The sequence below is a fragment of the Dendrobates tinctorius genome, unplaced genomic scaffold (genome assembly GCF_039654945.1).
Source record: "Dendrobates tinctorius isolate UK_male_01 unplaced genomic scaffold, ASM3965494v1 ptg000070l, whole genome shotgun sequence".
Taxonomy (NCBI): Eukaryota; Metazoa; Chordata; class Amphibia; order Anura; family Dendrobatidae; genus Dendrobates; species Dendrobates tinctorius.
Window position 1 is genome coordinate 73753092 of NW_027361738.1, and position 21486 is coordinate 73774577.

Genomic DNA, 21486 nt, shown 5'->3' on the forward strand with positions numbered 1-21486 from the left:
TTTTGGCCACAACTGTAGATGGATAGATAATAGATAGATAGATAGATAGATAGATAGATAGATAGATAGATAGATAGATAGATGCTGTGATTATCACACCATTAGGTGATCATTAACGATCATTAGTTCCACATATTTCGCCTCGTCCTGGATGTTATTTAATATCCACTGAACCTGGAAATAAAATGAGGAAACGATAAAAGCTTGCAATACTTTTTTGTACAACCTCAGTCATTTTCATTTTCGCAGCTTCAATTATACTTTCTTTCATCTTTATGGGATTTTGAAAACCTGAATATTATTTCTCTTTTTTTGTCTTAGGAACGGAGTTCGGTACCTGATAAATGCATTTCGTAAGCCACAACCTTATTCTTCCATCGTCATATGAGAGCTTGCCTCTTTGCCAGACAATTAGTATTTATTTAGGGTTTTTCTTTTCCTGCGTTCACAGTGCAATGTAGCGCAAATTACATGATAATTATATTTTGCAAGTGATTGCAATTACAACAATATCAAATTTATGTTTTATATATATATATATATATACAGTATATATACACAAACATACAGTGAAGGAATTAATTATTTGATCCCTTGCTGATTTTGTAAGTTTGCCCTCTGAGAAAGACATGAACAGTCTAGAATTTTAAGGGTAGGTTAATTTTAACATTGAGAGATAGAATATCAAAAATAAAATCCAGAAAATCGCATTGTATAAATAATATACATTTTCATTTTGTAGTGAGAATTAAGTATTTGATCCCTCTGGCAAACAAGACTCAATACTTGGTGGCAAAACCCTTGTTGGCAAGCACAGCAGTCAGACGTTTTTTGTAGTTGATGATGAGGTTTGCGCACATGTCAGGAGGAATTTTGGTCCACTCCTCTTTGCAGGTGATCTCTAAATCTTTAATATTTTGAGGCTGTCGCTTGGCAATTCGGAGCTTCAACTCCCTCAATAAGTTTTCTATGGGATTAAGGTCTGGAGACTGACTAGGCCACTCCATGACCTAAATGTGCTTCTTTTTGAGCTACTCCTTTGTTGCCTTGGCTGTATGTTTTGGCTCATTGTCTTGCTGAAAGACCCAGCCTCGACCCATTTTTAATGTCCAGGCGGAAGGAAGGAGGTTGTCACTCAGGATTTAACGGTACATTCAGCCATCCATTCTCCCATTGATGCGGTGAAGTAGTCCGGTGCCCTTAGCAGAGAAACACCCCCAAAACATGTTTCCACCTCCATGCTTGACAGTGGGGATGGTGTTCTTTGTGTCATAGGCAGCATTTCTCTTCCTCCAAACACAGCGATTTGAGTTAATGCCAAAGACCTCAATTTTTGTCTCATCTGACCACAGCACCTTCTCCCAATCACTCACAGAATCATTGCCATGTTCATTGCCATATTTCAGACGGGCCTGCACATTTGCCTTCTGGAGCAGGGGGACCTTTTGGGCACTGCAGGATTCTAAACATTTATGGCATAATGTGTTACCAATGGTTTTCTTGGTGACTGTGGTCCCAGCTGGCTTGAGATCATTAACAAGTTCCCCCCATGTAGTTTTAGGCTGATCTCTCACCTTCCTCATGATCAAGGATAACCCACGAGATGTGATTTTGTATGGTGCCCCAGATCGATGTTGATTGACAGTCATTTTGTATTTCTTCCATTTTCTTACTATTACACGAACAGTTATCTCCTTTTCACCCAGCGCTTTTCATATGATTTTGGAGCCCATTCCAGCTTTGTGCAGGTCTGTGATCTTGTCCCTGACATCCTTAGAAAGCTCTTTGGTCTTGCCCATGTTGTAAGGGTTAGAGTCTGACGGATTAATTTATTCTGTGGACAGGAGTCTTTTATAAAGGTGACTATGTAAGACAGCTGTCTCTAATGCAGGTAATGAGTTGATTAGGAGAGTCTAACTGGTCTGTATGAGCGAGAACTCTTAATGGTTGATGGGGGATCAAATACTTCTCACTGCAAAATGCAAGTAAATTTATATAATTTATACAATGTGATTTTCTGGATTTCATTTTTGATATTCTATCTCTCAATGTTAAAGTTAACCTACCCTTAAAATGATAGACTGTTTATGTCTTTGTCAGTGGACAAACTCACACAGCAAAGGATCAAATAATTATTTCCTTCAATGTATATACTTTTGCACACTAGAAACACAATAGTTCTTGTAAAGAATTTCTTTTTGTATTGGTTCATCTAAAGAACAGAAACATTTGCATGTTTCCATCGTCAGAGCTCTGTGAGGCCTTGATTTTTTTTTGGAACTGCTTTTAATTTTTATTAGTGCTTTTTTGCTGTACATACTGCACAGTTTTTTGTTGCTTTCTCTGGAAATGGAATGAACAAAAACAGCAGATCTCGATTTTTTTATTGCACGTGTGACAAATAATATTATCATTTTATTCTACATGCCATTACAGACGCTGTGATACCTATTATGTATGTTTTTAATTTTTTGCAGTCTTTTTTTTAGGAAAAAATACTTTTTTTAACGTAAATTTTATTTTTCTTTTCTTAAAAAATACAAACAACAATGAAAACTATCTTTACTATTTTTTTTGGACATGTCTGATTGCACTGGATGACTTAAACATCTAACCTTCTGATCACTCAGACAATACAATAATATACTTCTCTATAAGGGCTCTTTCACACGTCCATATATTTCCGGTACAGTAAAAAACTATACCGGAGATATCAGTGTCCGTGTGTACATACGTGTAATACTTGTGGAATACGTGTGCTGCCCGTGTGCCACACATACCGGCGACTGGAAGGCAGTGGTACTCTTTGCGCTGTTCGTCAGCTCCGGGTACTGAAGACAGCTTGCATCATGCAATCAACACTAGCAGGGGAGAATTTTGAGAGTTGTATTCAACTGATAAACGCGAGAGCAGGCGGCGGCTGATGAGTATGCTGATGGGGCTGGTATACTCAGGCTGTTAAGGGGCTATGGATATTGTCTCCCCCCCAAGCCTAAAAATAGCAGCCCGCAGCCACAGCAGCCTCTCCATCACTAACCCATGGGCTTGATGTCACCGGACAACACAACGGCGATGTCAACCCCATAGATCTGAACCCCACTTGCCAACGCCACAGGGCAAGTGGGAAGAGTCGGGCAAAAATGCCAGAAATGGCGAATCTAATAGATGTACCTTTTCTGGGCGGCTACAGGCTACTATTTTTAGGCTGGGGGTGTCAATATCCATGGCCCCTTACCAGCCTGATAAGAATACCAGCCCCCAGCTGTCTGCTTTAGCAAGGCTGGTTGTCAAAAATGTTGGGGACCCCACGCCGTTTTTTTAAATTATTTAGTTAAATAATTTAAATAAAACAATGTGGGGACCCCTCTATTCTTGATAATCAGCCTTGCTGAAGCTGACAGCTGAGGGTTGCAGCCCACAGCAGTTAGTTTTGCCTGGATGGTTATCAACAATACAAGGGAACCCACGCCGTTTTTTTTTAATTTTGGCTATATTCACATAGCGTTAATGCAGTCCGTTCAACGCATAGCGTTAACGGACTGCATTAACGCTACTCCCTAACGCGATCACGCTAGCGCAGATGCTCAATCTGCATTAGCAGTGACGGACCCCCGGACGCTGCAGACCGCGTCCGAGGGTCCGTCACAGAATGACGGCACATCGCTAGCGCATGCCGATTATGACATGCGTTAGCGATGCGCTAGTCTATAGCAGTCTATGGGGGTGTTAACGCATCCGTTACATAGCGTTAATGCCGCTATGCAACGGATGCATTTAATGCACCCCCCAACGCAATGTGAACCCAACCTTATTTATAGCGCAGGTGTCATCTGATGAATACTTACATCAGCCGCTGCTTGCTCTCACTGTTATTAGCGGCAGCAGGTGTAGGCTGATGGGAGTAGTAGTCCCATCAGCCACCGACTGCTCTCGCTGTTATCAGTTGAATATAACTCTCAACATTCCCCCCTGCTCGCGCTGTTTGCAGCGCAAGCAGGGAAGAATGATGAGAGTGGTCTTCAGCATCCGTCGCTGGGGAGCAGCGTTAACAGTACCTGCTTCCCAGGCACCGGTACGTATGTGTCACACTGATGAGACACGAATGTCGTCCGTGTGTCATCAGTGTGCACATGTGCGGGACGCTTTGTGGCCGGTACTGCTGATAAAAAACTGACATGTCAGCGTATTTTGCCCCCGGACGCACAGTCCGTGGAAACACACTGACATGTGCACAAAATGGGTCATCGTATGTAAGTGTCTCTGGTACATGTGAAAACTCTCACCACACGTACTGGAGACACTTGACATGTGAAAGAGGCTTAACAGTGTTTCATGCCTGTCAATGTGAAAAAGAGGTAGATTGTAATAAGCTTCTGTACATGTCAGACCTAGAGGCCTTTCCATGGTGGGGCTGCCAATGAGGTGACAGACAAAACCCTCGTCCTGTCTAACCCCTTAGATGCTGCGGTCAGCAATAATTGTGGCAACTAAGGCATTATGCATTTTTCTGTGTTACGACCAGGCTGTACATGCCAAACAATACAATTTTTTATTGGAAACCAATTGCATATCTGTTTAGTTTTTAAAATAGTTTAAGGATTGCCTTCACCAGAATATAACCAATGGGAGGTGAAGAGCATATATCGCTTCGGTAATAATCAGCTACAGTAGACATTACAGCGCCTCTCAACTAGCTGAAAATAAATGCTGAACATTTTGGGAAACACCCTAATTTTTTTCTTCGTACTTTCTTAACCCTAACATTATTTACAAAGTTGTAGGATACTTCTGGTTCTCTATACATTAAATTGCCCCTTTGATGATTTTACTCACATTTCTCTTTTTCCTCCGAGGTCCTGACGTCTGACTCAACTTTACAGATGTCTCGTTCAGAGACCAGAATTCTAGAAGTAGAGGAAATTGAATGTAGATGAAACCATGATACCCAAAATTCACTACGGTATCCTGATGCTCCCGTGCACTTTATAGATTTTCTATTCTATTCTGTTAGTTGATAAAATAATGACAAGAAAACAAGACCAGTCTTGAAAAACTTACCGGATGGCAGCTCGTCGAGAGGAAATTCAAGTACTTTTGATTTGTAAACAGAATGTAATTGATAATCCTCCTGTCATATAAAAACAGAAAAGATAAGATCATAAAATAATACTTTTATAAGCACTAATAATAACAATAATATTATTATTTTTGGGAACCAGAAAAGCAGATGACCCAAGAACTTATTTTCCAGTCTGTGTTGGAGCACTCTTATCTTGTAATGTCAGGGGCAAAAATTAATCCTGAGACCATAGTGGACGGATCCGTCGGAATTTCAGCGTCCGCCGTCGGGAGTAGACGGACTTTGTAACTTTTTTGTCTGCGTTGAAAAAATGGAGTGTGACGAATCCGTCTCAGTGCGCCGTTGGCTAGAATCGCTCTCTTTCCTTTTCCAGAGTTCTGTTCCTTTAAATTTCATACACTGGCTGCTGTGACGGATCCGTCCAAAAAACGAATCCGATGCATCAGTTCTTTGCAAATCAGCAACGGATCCGTTTTTTCACACTTTGATGGTTTGGAACTGACGTCAAAAGACTGAAGTGTGAAAAAGGCCTAACAGGACCACTGAGCGTGGAGAAGGACATAATGTGAATGGGGCCTTAGTGAAATCTGCAGCAAGTCTGTGGCAAACCTACATGCAAAACTAGAGATGGGCGATTCGATTTGTAGAAGCCTGGTCCAGTGACCGGGTCAGAATTACGTGGCCAAACGTCGGGAGACCCAGCACTGCCTCCAGCTTATCTTTTAATAAGCCGGTCGGGTGCAAGGTCTATTTTTTTTTTTTTTTTTGCACATGAGAAAAACAGATGCCGCACTGATGGAAAAAATGGCTGAAAATTGGATACAGCGCACTGATGAAAAGTGATCTGTTTTTACTGTATGCAAAAAAAAAAACCTTATATCTGAATGAGGCTAAGGCTGGTTTCAGACTAGCGCATTTTACATGCAGCGCACGACGCCGCTAAGCCCCGCCCCCTGGCCGCCCCGTCCGGTCATTTCCTCCTACTATCACACACGGCTGCATGCGATCTGCGCACCCAATCTTTAGCATAGGGTGCGCAGACCGTGCGCTGGCTGTGCGCTAGTAGGATTTTTGCATGCGCTGCGCACTTTTGAAGGTGCGCGCCGAACGCACCATGTTGCATTTTGGTGGGCTCGGCGCACCTTCAAAAGTGTGCAGCGCACGCAAAAATCCTATTAGCGCACGGTCTGTGCACACTATGCTAAAGATAGGGTGTGCAGATCGCATGCAGCCATGTGCGATAGTAGGAGGAAATGACCGGGCGGGCAGGGGGCGGGGCTTAGCAGCGCTTTGCGCTGCATGTAAAATGCGCTAGTCTGAAACCAGCCTTAAGGCCTGGTTCGCATTAATATAGTGCACTCAGCTGGAAGTATTTGCCTGAATTGCAACAACAACAAAAAAAAAAAAAGAAAATTTTCAGAAATACATGGCAGTGTATCCTTGTGCAAGACATAATAAAACAATGCTCTTTTGAATACACTTTGTCAGGTTAAGGTCATAATGTCATTTTTTTTTTTATAGAGGGGCAAAGACGTATGTCGTTTTCTCCATTGTTCTCAATAGCAGACGTGCTGAAACGCATAGTAGGGAGTATCAATAAGGATGAGTTCACACGTGGCGCTTTTTTCACGTTTCCGCGGCGGTTTTAACCGCGCGATTTTGCCGCAAAAAATAAGCATCCCATGCATCCCTATGGGATTCCGCAATGCTGTGCTAATGCTGCGGCTTTTACCGTGGCGGAATCGCTTCACGGTAAAAACCGCAGCATGCTCATTAATTTTGCAGAATCGCGGTGATCCCGCACCCATAGGATGCATTGTTCTGCTTACTTCCCGCATGTGGCTGTGCACACCACGCGAAAAGTAAGCAGAACATTTGCGGATGGTACCCACGGTCCGGAGGAGAGGAGACTGTCCTCCGGGCTTTGGGTACCATATCCCTGTAAAAAATAGAATTTAAAATAAAAAATATTGTTATTCTCACCTTCCGACGTCCCGCGCAGCCTTCCCGCCTCTCTCCACGCTCCCGGTCCCAGTAAGCCTTTGCGAGCGATGACGTCCGTTCTCGCGGGATCGCGAAGTCTCGCGGTCATTCGAACGATGTCATAGCGAATGACCGCAAGACGTCGTGATCCCGCGAGAACGGACGTCATCGCGGTAATTGTCGCAAAGGATTACTGGGACCGGGAGTGTGGAGAGAGGCGGGAAGACTGCGCGGGACATCGGAAGGTGAAAATAACAATATATTTTTTTATTATTATTTTTTACATTCTATCTTTTACTATTGATGCTGCATAGGCGGCCTCAATAGTAAAAAGTTGGTCACACTCGTCAAACACTATGTTTGATGAGTGTGACCAACCTGTCAATCAGTGCTCCAAGCGATGCTCCAGATCGCTTGGAAAACGCCAGTTTTTTCCGTGGGAAAATCGCGGGAATTTCAAATGCGATTTTCCCGTGGAATGGAATTCTGGAATTCTCGCGGTAATTTCCGCGAGAGTTCCGCTACGTGTGAACCCAGCCTTAGTCAAAACCTTTCCCTGACTGTTCATTTATAACCTGGTTGAGGAAAAAAAACCCATGTATATAGACGTACAGTAGATGGAGGAACACACAGTTCGCCGTCTGGCACACGCTTCCATGTTTTTGACTTATACGCGCAGAATTTGTGGCAGATTTGCTACGACCACCTACGCGTTTATAAAGAATGTTATCTGCTGAGGAACTGAGCATTTATAACGCACTCCAGGCACAAAACTGATAGATTTTTATTATAAATAACGTATTATTTTTCACTTCAGGTAGTCGCCGCTCGACCACTCATGTCTGAGAAAGGAATACCAATCTATAAACCTATGACAGACGGCGGAAAGAGCCGAGCGGGCTGTACTATTAGGTTGTTTCCGTAGATCCTATAGAAATACATGGTAGTTACGGAGACAGCGTAAGCATAGAGAGGTACGTTATTTTCGTAACGTACAGTGTAATTAGCGTATCTCACCGCAGTAACGCTGTTTACGTATCTTCCATTCACGTCTACTATACAGAAATGGCGTAGTAGTAAAGCCTGCTCGTAGTGATGTGTCGTTCACCAACGATCCGACACAAAGAGCCGGCTCCCTACTGTGAACGATGGGGGGGAGCCGGCACCCCAGTGAGAGCCACTAAAATGTAACTCCGCCCACCCGAACGAAACTCCGCCCAGTCAACAATTTAATTTGCTCCTTGAAAGTGGGCGGGGTTTATGCGGTAGGTGGGCGGGGTTACGGACGCCTGAGCAAGGGATCCAAAAAGAGCCGGACTGCCCCAGCACTACACTGCAGACCCCAGAGCGGAAATGTAGCAGGGACGAATCATGTGACCTGCCCGCGTCACGTGGTTCCTACGTCATCGTCAATACCTAGCAGAGGCAGGAGCTGCTCCGGTGCAGACGCGGCCAAAGAGCTCTGCTGTGCCAAGTGTCCTCCGCCAGGTCAGTGCTGTGTGCCCGGTCCCCAGTCCGCTGCAGCGCGATGTGGGGGGAAGGAGGGCGGCCTGCAGTAGATCTTGCATTACTTATTGCACGGGGGGGGGGAGTGTTAGAAGCTACAGGTGGGATATGCAGCCCCCAGTCTCTGGGGCAGGGGTCACCAGCTAATGGCTGTGCAGCTTTAGTGGAACTACAGGTCCCAGCACACCCTGCAGAGCCGCAGCTTAAGGGACGGTGCAGATCTGCTCCGTGCATTAGATCTCCAGTGAGTGTTCCTCCACAGAATTACCGCACAGTGTGACTGATCTCCAGAGGTCAAGAATTGGGCAAAATTGTTACTAGGAGACCGGCGGCATCAATATGGATGTAGCAGAGCTGAGGGAGCCGTGTGTGTGTGTGGGGGGATCGTATTGTGACTTCTTTATACCACATTTATTTGGCGCCTTGTACTGTCGTGTTCCTCTGTGATGTTCTGCCATAACCCCGGGGGATGCTTATCTGATGTAGAGAACATACAGGGCAGCGCGACCGCTTCAGCTCTGCTACATCTGATGGTGCACGGTAAGGCTATGTGCACACGCTGCGGATTGGCCTGCGGTTTATCACCTCTACAATGGGGGAGATGGTAAACCGCAGCAGAATCCGCAGAAAAGAAGTCACATGTCATTTCTTTCTGCGGATTCAAAACCGCAGCTTTTCCGCAGTTAAAAATCCGCAGCGTGTGCACAGCAGAATGTAAATCCCATAGGATAACATGCTACTGTACACTGTCTGCAGAACTGCTGCAGATCCGCAGCGGAACCGCAGCGTGTGCACATAGCCTTATGTGCAGCTATCCGCCACGGATTTGTGTTCCATCACTTTCCTGTTCTGTGTCCTATCCCACCCTCTAAAAGTGAATGGGGCTAAGTACCCCAACACTGCAAGGCTTCAGTGATAACGACTGAGCTACTGTGATTTTTATTATATATATATATACACACTTTTTTTTTTTTTTTAATATTTTTTCCCAAAATAATTAAAATCGCCTCCAGCTGGCAGGTGCCGGCACTGCAGCATGATCACATGTATAATATGCATTTAATTCTTTTATTTGCTGGCATAAAAAAAAAAAAAAAAAAAAAAAAAAAAATCTGTCTCAAAATGGCGCCGCCTGCGCAGTAGCACCTAACGGCGATCAAATAAATGCTACTGCGCAGGTGCCAGCGGCGCCATCTTGGTGGAGGCAATTTTTTTTTTTTTTTTTTTTTTTTTTTATTCTGTATCAGATGCTATTGCACAGGCGGAATCCTCTTATCGGATCAGCGTTCCACAACCTCTGGCTCTAGATTGTCAATCTATAAAAACAATACCTTTTTTGGAGAAATGTGATGTGCCGGTTATGAGACATCTAGTGCAAAAGCAACACGTAGATCAGACTGCAAGTGCACTGGGGCGTGTCAGTGTGCCTAGACTGTCATCCAAGTGCATTTCCACGCTGATTTACATATGGCTTGTACACTAGAAAATCATTTTTATAGCTGGACAAGTTGTACCACTCCATAAGTAAAAAACATTCTCACACGTAGATACCATGCCAGAGTGTAGTGACTACGTTTATCACCATTTGTGTGCATCAGGTAATTGCTAACAGTGCAATTACCCTAAGGTGGCATTATTGGCAAAGCTTGCAAAAACGTGTTCCCTTTCAGTCCACCTGCAGCTAGTGTGAGTCGAGATATGAAACCTCTTATGTATAACAATATCTTCAATCAGGATTCTAGGAAAGCTGGGTGACTGACAATACAGCTGTCATTAATGGAACCCGATGATTTGTTCACACAACTAAATGTCCAAGTCCAGAGAGGTAGCCCCCTATACAAAGACCCACAGCCCCCTGCAGCAGGGGTGCTCCATCCATATGGCCGAGGAGATATATGGGAGGTCCTCGTTGTCAGTGGGCATACTTATGTTTTCCCTGGTGCAGAGCCTTAGGGCATGATGGATTCTCTTTCCCCTACACCACTATATTTCAACTCTTGAATTCGATCCTGAAATTCTTTTTGTTCCTGGGAATTTGAGGCCACGTATTACTCTTTGTGCCAGTGAATACGCCATTTGTGTGTCTGTGTGTGGGGGGGTTGTCAGCAGGTTCCTCACAGTTTGACAAGCCGATGAAGAACTGTCACCCGCTGCTGCCAAGACTCTACAACCTTTTGGTATCATTGGCAGCTTCCCCTCCTGACAGCTTTTCAGGCGCGTTCACGTCGCTGCCAGTTCCTCAGTCTTTGGCTCGTCGAGTCCTGGCACGAGCTGCGCTACATAGAAAATTATCCCGAGCCGGCTCACAGTGATGATACTCGTGCCAAATTCATTAACTGGATTAATGGACTTTTGTGGCGTTTGACCACTAGCCATGCAAGTAGGGTTTTAGCGATGAGCGAACGTTCTCAGATAAGTCGTTATCTGAGCATTCTAGTGTGCGGACAAAGTCTTCGGCGTGCTCAAAAAATATGAGTCCCTGCGGCTGTTCGACAGCAGCAAGACGTGGAGCCGCAGGGACACGAAGACACTCTGAGCACACTAGAATGCTCAGATAACGACTTATCCGCTCATCACTAGTAACAATCTCATATTATAAAGGTATTACGGCAAGTTTAATGGGCACCTGCCACCGTCCGTTAATATCATTTTTGTTTTTACCCAGTGTAAATGCCACTGTTTTCCTGAATCTGGCATTATTTCTCGTTGGTTTCTGAGAGATGGCTCCCTTTCCCTGTGTTTAAAACTAGTCCTGGGATGAGCGATGGCCGCAATAAGACACTCACCGGAGAGTTGAGGATAACACCTACTTAGCTAACAAGTCTACTAGAAAGAGAAGGCTATATCTTGGTAAGGGAGAGGCACAGGAACAAGAGAAAACTATCACCCGATTCAGGAGAACAGCGGCATTTACACCAGGTAAATCACATATTTATGGCAAGTGACAAGCCAAGTTTTAAATAGCAGAGAAGGTCCCTCCCTTTATGGGGTCACCCATTGAAGCCATAGATGTACAGGATATTGATTTTTATACCATATATAAAGGAGACCACCGCCTCAGACAAAGTACATCTCCCACTATGACCTGATAGATGCAGATTTAGGGGACGCCCAGTTAAGCATTTTGAGGCTTTCACTATTTACCATCAAAACGTATAATAGTGGTCTCCATTCGATGCAGAACTACAGTCCACAGCACAGCTAACGGGACATTACTGGAGTTGTAGTGTCGCCATAGCTGGAGTGCCACAGGTGGCTCACCACTGCTGTAAATGATCAGTGTATCTCTCCACTGCGGAGACCCTCCGTGATTCAATCAGGCCATCATTTTTTACTTTATTAGGCTGCGTTCACACGTCGTTTTTTTCGCATTTGAGGCAGTTTTAAACGCGCGATTTTGCCGCGAAAACTAAGCATCCCATGCAATCCTATGGGATTCCGCAATGCTGTGCTAATGCTGCAGCTTTTTCCGCGGCGGAATCGCTTCGCTGTAAAAAAACGCAGCATGCTCATTAATTTAGCGGAATCGTGGCGGTTCCGCCCACATAGGAATGCATTGTTCTGTTTACTTTCCGCATGTGGCTGTGCCCACCATGCGGAAAGTTAGCAGAACATTTGCGGATGGTACCCACGGTCCGGAGGAGAGGAGACTGTCCTCCGGGCTGTGGGTACCATATCCCTGTAAAAAGTAGAATTAAAATAAAAAATACGGTTATTCTCACCTTCCGGCGTCCCGCGCAGCCTTCCCGCCTTTCTCCACGCTCCCGGCATCTTCCGATCCCAGTAATCCTTTGTGAGAATGACCGCGATAGCGCGACGTCTCGCGGTCATTCGCGCAAAGGATTATTGGGACTGGAAGATGCCGGGAGCGTGGAGAAAGGCGGGAAGGCTGCGCAGGATGCCAGAAGGTGAAAATAACAATATTTCTTATTTTTTTATTTTTTACATCCTATCTTTTACTACTGATGCTGCATAGGCGGCCTCAATAGTAAAAAGTTGGTCACACTTGTCAAACACTGTTTGATGAGTGTGACCAACCTGTCAATCAGTTCTCCAAGCGATGCTCCAGATCGCTTGGAAAACGCTAGCATTCTGCAAGCTAATTATGCTTGCAAATTGCTAGTTTTTCCGCGGGAGAATCGCGGGAACTTAAAATGCGATTTTCCCACGGAATGGAACTCTGGAATTCTCGCGGTAACTTCCACGGGAATTCCGCTACGTGTGAACTTAGCCTAAAGGCAAGTGCAAACGAGCGTATTTTCAGTCTGACAAAACATCGGATCGCACTTGGGCCAACATTGGTCTATGAGGACGTACACATGTCAAATTTGTCCCACCGAAGCAAGGTGACCCTACTCGGGACAGTCCTACCCCCTGGTGTTAAAACCTTACCATGTGTCAAATGATGTAAATGTGAATAACGGTCGAGCGGGACCGAGACCCCGACTAATGGACACCCAGCCATGAGGAGCTATATTAGCTTAATGTCCAGCTCAAAGAAAAGGGAGGCACAGAGTGCAAAAAAAAACAAAAACGAAAGAATGTACGATGTATTCAGGATAGAGATCAGGGATAGGTGACAAGTCCCAGCCTGTGACACGAACGTTGATCTAATGAATACATCTGACTCAGAGGATTGCCCGTTCCCACATATCCGCTCTGGATGCAAAGGAGACGTGAAAAATGGATGGATTACAGATATGTAGTGCGGAGCCTATATAGCCTGCAAGGGCCCATATGGTACCCATGCACAATTCTCGAAAAAAAGAGACCTGGTCCATACAGAAGCAATCTCCCCAAGTACTGTCAGTTCTTGACATTAAAATGTATATTATCAAACTGTAAAAATAGAATACGATCCAGCCTGATAGTGTAAGGTTTTTCTACCTGGTCCTTTCTATCACAATCTGCAAAACAAAAAAAAAATATATACGTGGGAAACTGACTGTAGGAACATACTCTGCAGATCAGCCGGGAGGCCTGACACGCTGCAAGGTAGAAAGCATTCACAAATTACCAGGCGTTTCAATGTGTGTGGGCGGGAAGTGCAGCAATTGTCCTTGTGTGTGGGTGGGAAGTGCAGCAATTGTCCTCCTCTCAGTCCTTGACACACGAGAGACACCTCCACATTTTGCTTTTGCTGAAGGTTAAATCAAGTCTGCAATGACCCTTTTATATTTATGCGAAAGTTTGCAAAAATCAGTATCCCATAGTAGTGACTGTTCGGAAAGAACCCCATGCCACAGAGGCACGAGGTTGGGGAGGAAGCGGCTTTGTCTCCATTTGTAACAACCGTAGTCTTTTTCCGATGCAGAGCAAGAAAGACAATTCTCCGGATTCTTCTGCATTTGCCCCCACATTAGCGTTAGTAGGAGAAGGGGAATTGCAATATGGTTTCCTACAGAGGTAATGTCAGGAACGTATTCCTGAGGACTGTTTCTTTAATAACATGTAGTATGGGGTTTCTGGAGATAATTATTTGGAGTCGAAAAGGGACATTATTACATGTGGAAGTGGTGATATGGCTTTGTTGGCGCTTGTCCCCCAAATAAAAATGATACCTTTTTTTTCTTCTAGAGATTGGACATGCCAATCATGAGAGATATAGTATAGTAGACATATGTAAATCAGGCGGGAAGTGCATTGGGGGGGTGTCAATGCACTTGGAAGAAGCGGTCTAAGTATATTGATAGGCAAATCATGCTGATGTGCACTGACGGCGTGATCTGCATATGTTTCTACACTACACTCCTCATGACTGCTACATACAACCTCTACATAAAAAGCTATAATTTTTATTGGGGGGCAAGTACTTATGTAACAACATATGTAAATGCCTGCTGACTGGTTCCCTGTTGAATTGATCTGTTAGGATAAATGGGTGACCTTGGAGCAGTTTAGGATGGGGCAGATGCTGTGCGTGATACACGTTGTTTGCTATAAGTTGATTTAGGATTTTCAATTACAAAAAAAATGTAAATACTGTCAGGACGCAAATAAAGTCTGCTCTCCTGCTACCTCCACCCACACAGTGATTGACATCATTATTTATTTTTTTTATGCAGGGATAGCTGTTAATCACTGTGGGTGTAGGTGGCAGGATGCAGGCTCTCTCTACGAGTGGGTGGGGGATGCAGGACTCACACAGGCTCTCTCTACGAGTGGGTGGGGGATGCAGGACTCACACAGGCTCTCTCTACGAGTGGGTGGGGGATGCAGGACTCACACAGGCTCTCTCTACGAGTGGGTGGGGGATGCAGGACTCACACAGGCTCTCTCTACGAGTGGGTGGGGGATGCAGGACTCACACAGGCTCTCTCTACGAGTGGGTGGGGGATGCAGGACTCACACAGGCTCTCTCTACGAGTGGGTGGGGGATGCAGGACTCACACAGGCTCTCTCTACGAGTGGGTGGGGGATGCAGGACTCACACAGGCTCTCTCTACGAGTGGGTGGGGGATGCAGGACTCACACAGGCTCTCTCTACGAGTGGGTGGGGGATGCAGGACTCACACAGGCTCTCTCTACGAGTGGGTGGGGGATGCAGGACTCACACAGGCTCTCTCTACGAGTGGGTGGGGGATGCAGGACTCACACAGGCTCTCTCTACGAGTGGGTGGGGGATGCAGGAATCACAGGTTTTCTCTTTGAACCCTATCAACATTTTACACAAAAGGCAATCAGATAATAGAAACATCCTAAATCCTGATGGTTCTATTGTAAGAATTGTCCACTACTTATATATTAATGGTCAATCCTTCGAATAGGTCATCAGTATTCGATAAGTGGTACTGCTGCTCAGCTCCTATTCACTTCAATAGGAGCTGTGCTGTAATGGCTAGATGACCGAATTGAGTTGCAGCCCCCTGACCGGCGGCCTTGTCAACAGCTTATGGCTTCTATACAGGAGTCCTGCCAGCATACCCGCCACCCTTTCCACTTAATAGGGCAGCGCGATATCATGCATGCATCACACTGTGCGAGGTCTATACATCAGAAGAGACATTGGGAATGCCGACGGGTCGGAGGAGGTTTGCAGGGCTCTCGTCCGGAGACCACAGACTACCAGCCATTGGACTACGATTGTAACTCGATAAATTCATCTTTACGTTTCGGATCCCAGCTGATCTGTTATTGATTTATCCTAGGGCTATGCCAGTGATATATAAGTAGTGGACAACCCCATTATGTAAACCTTTTATGTGGCGCTTAGCATGCAAGGCATTACTGCTTACTACTCCTAATTTTGTCCATTACTGATGAGCAGACATGCTCGGATAAGGTGTTATCTGAGCATGCTCGGATAAGGTGCTATCTGAGCATGCTCGGGTGCTAACCAAGTGACTTTGGCGTGCTCGAAAAATATGTCCGAGTCCCTTCGGCGGCATGTGTCGCGGCTGTTCGAGAGCTGCAACACATGCAGGGATTACCCGTTTGTAAGGAAATCCCTGGATGTGTTGAAGCTGTCAAACAGCCACGACACATGCAGCCGCGGGGACTCAAACATAGTTTTCGAGCACGCCGAAGTCACTCGATTAGCACCAGAGCATGCTCAGATAACGCCTTATCCAAGCACGTTTGCTCATCACTAGTGTCCTTCTCTGTGGCATGACAGAAACTGCAGATCAATTACAATATAGCCATCTTATCGGAAAGAATATGAAAAAAAACCAATGTGGTCAACACCTTACTCAAGATACTTGCATACATCTCCATATGTTGACAGGACCCATATCTCGGACGTGCAATTTGCATTTGCTTTGACATTTGAGCGCACCTCCACCCTAATGCTGAGGACACGGGTTAGTCGGCCTCAATCTGTCACTCTCTCCCAACATGCTGTATTTCCGCAGTTAAATCCACAGCAGGTTCTGTTGCTGTGGACTCCGAGGCGTGGGTATGTACCCTTCAATAGGCAATGTCTGTGTGGTGAGGCTGAACGTAGGTGTTGGATGGAGAGTCTGAATACAGCTGGTTCTCCAGGCTCCTGTGATGCTGCATTGGAACAGCTTGAATATTGTGGTTGTTTCTGTTCAGTTTCTACTGCTGTACAGTAGACTGCATCTGTATGCTGTACAGACTTACTTCAGGAAAACGAGACCCACTGGAAAGACTAGTGGTGAAGAGGTCTATGTAAAGATTGGGGCAAATAGAAAAACTTGTGACACTTTAGGGGTTTCATTAGGAAATTAATTTAGTTTTTTTTGTTTTTTTTTTTAGGTTCCGCAACAGACGAGTAGAAGAATGGGCTGTCAGGAAGTGCACGCCGTCACTCTACTGGCCTTTGTCTGTGGCACAGCGTCCATTGCAGGGCTTTTTACCGCCACCCTGCTGCCTCAATGGAGACAGATGAAACTCTACACCTATAACAGACATGAAAAAAACTTGACGGTCAGCATCGGCATGTGGGTGAAGTGCACCCGTCAGGAGTGGTCCCGGGAGTGCTTGATGTACGACGGCGAGTGGTACGCCAGCGTCGACCAGTTAGACATTCGCGTCCTCCAGTTTGCCCTTCCGTTCAGCATTCTGACAGCCAGCTCTGCCCTAATCCTGTGCCTAACCGGAATATGTAACACCACTTTTAGCCCCAATGTGCCAAACCTAAAAATCGCCAGGTGCGTCATCAACAGTTCCGGCTGCCATCTTGTGGCAGGCTTGCTATACATCCTGGCGGGTAGTATTAGTCTTACGCCGTCCATATGGTCGATATTTTATAATGACGTATTGAACAGGAAATACGGGCCATATTTTACCTACGACATTGCCGTCTTTGTTGCCATAGGCGGATCGGGTGGGATGTATTTCACGGCCCTGTTACTGTTTATCTGGTACTGTGCCTGCAAGTCTCTGCCATCGCCATTTTGGCAGCCGCTCTATTCCCATGCACCCAGCATGCACAGCTACGTCCCCCCTTCTTCATACTCATCGCGGTCCCGGATGTCGGCCATTGAAATAGACATCCCTGTGGTCTCGCACACGGCATAGATCCATCCCATCGTGTGAACTTTGATTTCTTGTTGCATATTGGTGGTTTCATTCTGCTGATCAATATTGTCAATTTTTGTTTTGTTACATATTTTTTAATTTTTGTAATGGTTTTTTTTTGTTGTTTTAAGATTTGTGGGGGGTTTATTCTCGAAATTGCTCTTTCTTGACAGTTTTATTAATGTTTTAAGCCACTACATTTTAATTTCGCCTTTGCGTTTAAATTTTTATTAACGTAAAGTGGCGGTTTTAGTTTTTTGTTTTTTTTTTCATAATGGGGAACATATTACGTATAGTTTTTATATAGTTGTGATATTAATATTTTTGAAAGCTGAGTAATGTCGGTGAATAGGTCGCTGTAGATTTATATTAAGCCATGGAAGATTTAACGCAAAATAGGACCGATGGTGGTCCATTCACACCTACCCATTCTCCAGCATCACGTTATATGGACCAATCGAGTGCCTAAACAACACCACTGAGGAATGTTTTTGGATTTTTCTTAAATAAGGGCGTGCCTCTCTACAAAGACCACGACAGGTGGCTATGTAATACAGGGTCTTTGCAGCCTCTGTCTATCCTGGTATATAGAGAGAGGCCTTCTCTTTATATGCCCCAGTAGCTTATCTGCACGCGATCGTCCAGATGGGAACAGTCCGTGTTTGCGCACACAATTCCTGTTAAATTATGTTCACACCGTGCATTTTTGCAGTGGGTTTTCCTGCATGAAAAATGCATACATTACATGCATTTGGAAAAAAAAAAAAAAAATGTAATGCTGATACAAAAATTGGAAGGAAAAAAAAAAAAAAGCATCATGTGAAAAAAAATAAGGAAAATAAACGCACAGTGTGAATGAGATTTTAGAAATCTCCATTATTTTTGCTACTGGAAACCGCATGGAAAAATGCCACGTGTGAACAAACTCAGAGGTTCAAAAAGGTAGTAAGAAGCAAAACAAAAACAGCAAAAATTATCCCAAATCTGCCATATTCAAAATCTCATTTATGCAGTTACAGAAAGACATAAATATGTGGTAAATGATTAAAAAATAAAGTCTATATTTTTACAGAATATTTTGAATACATTGAGAAAACATGTAGATTTCTTTAAAATGAAGATCAAAAAGGAAGGTAGCAAATAATTTTTTTTTTTTTTTTTCTCCCCTTTTGATCTTATTCTACTTTTCCTCCCCACGGTGTCAAATCCCTGTCTCTATTGAAGTCGTATAGGAAACTGAGCGGTATATTGGCCAACCACATACATGTGGTATAGGGTTAATGATATATGCTTTTGCTTTGTACCCAATCACGGCTCAATTCTCATGTCCTAATTAGCGATGAGTGAGCATGCTCGCCATTCAATCGTGCGTTGTGGTGCTCAGGTACTGAGTATCGCGGGTGGTCGAGCGCCATGCCAGAGTCCCCGCCCTGCATGTTCTGCGACTGTGGGGACTGCCTGACATACACAGTTACGGCATTACCAAGCGGGAACTCTAGCATGGCACTGAAGCACCCGCGATACGTGATGCATACTTAAGCACCACGATTCGCGATCCAGTGGCGAGCACGCTCGCTCCTCACGAGTTTTAACCACCTCTTGCCCTCTGCCGTAAATATTTGGTGGCATTGGCAACTGGAGTCCGATGTGTTTACATGGGCAGACTTTTCTCCACGACGAGTGCCAATCGATGATATAACAAGTCCATTAGCGCTCGTTTAAGGACCCGTTGACATAGGACGACGCAGATGAACGATCATTAGAGGGGTTATCCACTACTAGCACAACCCCCTTCTTAAACTAAATGTTTGGCCACGATAAAATAATAAATCCTATACTCGCCTCCCGTGCTGGGCTGCAATTGATCTCGGACTTCCTCTTACTGCTCAATTCGACAGGAGGCGGGGACAGTGACGCCAGCGTTGATTGGGTGCCGGAGTCACGTGTCCCAACACCGCATCAAAGCCCTGTGGAGAGCGAGTACCGACACTGGGAACGGCACCGGCTGGGAGAGGCGTATAAACGTTATGTTAATGGGAACAAACATTTAGTTTTGAGAAGGGGCTGTCGTAGTAGAGGACAGCCCTTTTAATGCAACATTTGGCGCCCATACAGTTTACTTATTGTCAGCAGCACACCTCCTGTTTACTTGGGTAAATGTGCTGCCAACAATTTAGGCAGCTGAAGCGATTTGACCAGCTCTGATTGGCCGGTTTCACGCACCCGAAATACAGGGACCAGTCAGCTGTACTCAAGGGGATCATAGTCATATATGAGGCGGTTGAATGCGAGTCAGTAGGAGACGCAACGGCTGTTTGAGAAATCGCAGTCTGGTCACGGACCATGAGACACTGACCGCTCTACTGATACCCATTATTAAAATGAATAAAGGATTGCATTTTAGAAATAAAGTGAAAAAATATTTTTTTTTTTTTGTTACTGTCACCATATGAAAATGTAATTTCTAGTGCCCTGTTTCTTGTCTCTTCTCCCCTATAACATGGTATGAATAGTCTTGCAAGGTGCTACAAGAAAGTTAAAATAATTTTAAATTTTTTCACCAGAACGCAAAAAAAAAAAAAAAAATTTGTAACACCCACACAATGCAACGATGACATACCGTATTTCCTTGTTAATGGATGCCTGAATAATTCTTACCGTAATCTCTATGCAGTCTATAGGTTTTTTGTATTTTAGCTGCTGGTGTTAAGTGCTTTGATTTTGTTAGGTTCTCTCGATGTTTACATGCCGGTCATGTCGAATATTGTTGTATTTTTATCAAATGGTGAATTAAAAATTTTGAACGACTGACTGGTCCGAACGTTTTCTGTTGTCTTGGATTTATTTTATAAAACTATAACCTGTACCCCGGTGTTTGACATACATTAACATCACCAGTAAGGGCATGGAGTGGGCTCCAGCAGTATATGCCCCTTAACAGCAGCGACCGGAGCAGCTCCCATCGCTTATGTTGAACGAATTTTCGGTCAGACAGCAGCATTTATGGCTTATGATAGGGGTGGCGCACCACTTCGACCGCCCATCTACCATGTTACATGATTGCAGGGGGCTGATGGATTGCTGTGGTAGTTAGGGGCCCACATAAGATAAGAAGATAATCCTTTAATCGTCCCACCATGGGGAAATTCAGAGCATTACAGCAGCAAGGCAGGAACAAGTACAGATACAGATGCATAAAGGCATTACATTGACAGTAGGTAGGTACATATACGAGAAAAAAAAAATGTAACCGGACTGTCACAACTTTGGATCTATCAGTTCACTGTTTGAGTCGTTCTCCGTTTTGGACAGTGCTGGTTATACAGCCTAACTGCAGCAGGAAGGAAGGACTTTCGATAGCGCTCCCTCTCACATTTAGGATGAAGTAGCCGGTCACTGACAGTACTGCACATCTTTGTCACGGTCTCATGAATGGGATGGGAATCATTCTGCACCATGTAGCACACCTTGGCCAGTATCCTCCTGTCGCCTACTTCCTGAACTGGGTCAAGGGGGCATCCCAGGACAGAGCTGGCCCTTCTAATCAGCTTGTCCAGCCTATTCCGGTCCCTGGTTGATATGCCACTACCCCAGCACGCCACACCAAAGAAGATGACTGATGCCACAACAGAGTTTAAGAAGGATGCAAGGAGTGCCCCCCAATTCCAAAGGCTCTCAGCCTGCTGAGCAGATAAAGCCTACTGTGGCCCTTCCTGTACACTGCATCCAAGTGATGGGCCCAGTCAAGCTTATTATTGAGGATCACACCAAGGTACTTATAGGTGTCGACTATCTCAATGTCATTTCCCTGAATGTTTAACACTACTGGTGGATTTTTGCCCTTGCGAAAGTCCACCACCAATTCCTTGGTCTTCCCAGAATTAATCCTAAGGTGGTTCCTCTGACACCACTCCACAAAAGCTTGGTTAGTA

General features: G+C 44.8%; 2 protein-coding genes across 8 annotated transcripts in view; one reads left to right on the forward strand and one right to left on the reverse strand.

Moving 5' to 3' along the window:
• ADAM22 (ADAM metallopeptidase domain 22) overlaps positions 1–21486 on the reverse strand; it is a 290157-nt gene that overhangs the window by 87725 nt on the left and 180946 nt on the right. For all 7 annotated transcript variants that reach the window (XM_073581902.1, XM_073581906.1, XM_073581904.1 and 4 more), the window contains exons 7-9: positions 5059–5128; positions 4834–4904; positions 100–174 (exon numbers count right to left, since the gene is read on the reverse strand). In XM_073581902.1, the coding sequence (XP_073438003.1) occupies positions 100–174; positions 4834–4904; positions 5059–5128 (216 nt within the window). The remainder of the gene's footprint in view (positions 1–99; positions 175–4833; positions 4905–5058; positions 5129–21486) is intronic.
• CLDN12 (claudin 12) lies at positions 8356–20362 on the forward strand. The gene is made up of 2 exons (XM_073581910.1): positions 8356–8551; positions 16790–20362. The coding sequence occupies exon 2, from the start codon at positions 16814–16816 to the stop codon at positions 17552–17554; it is 741 nt and encodes a 246-aa protein (XP_073438011.1). The 5' UTR covers positions 8356–8551; positions 16790–16813; the 3' UTR covers positions 17555–20362.

Coding starts and splice junctions, on each gene's coding strand:
- CLDN12 (XM_073581910.1), top strand. CDS start 16,814: ATGGGCTGTCAGGAAGTGCACGCCGTCACTCTACTGGCCTTTGTCTGT.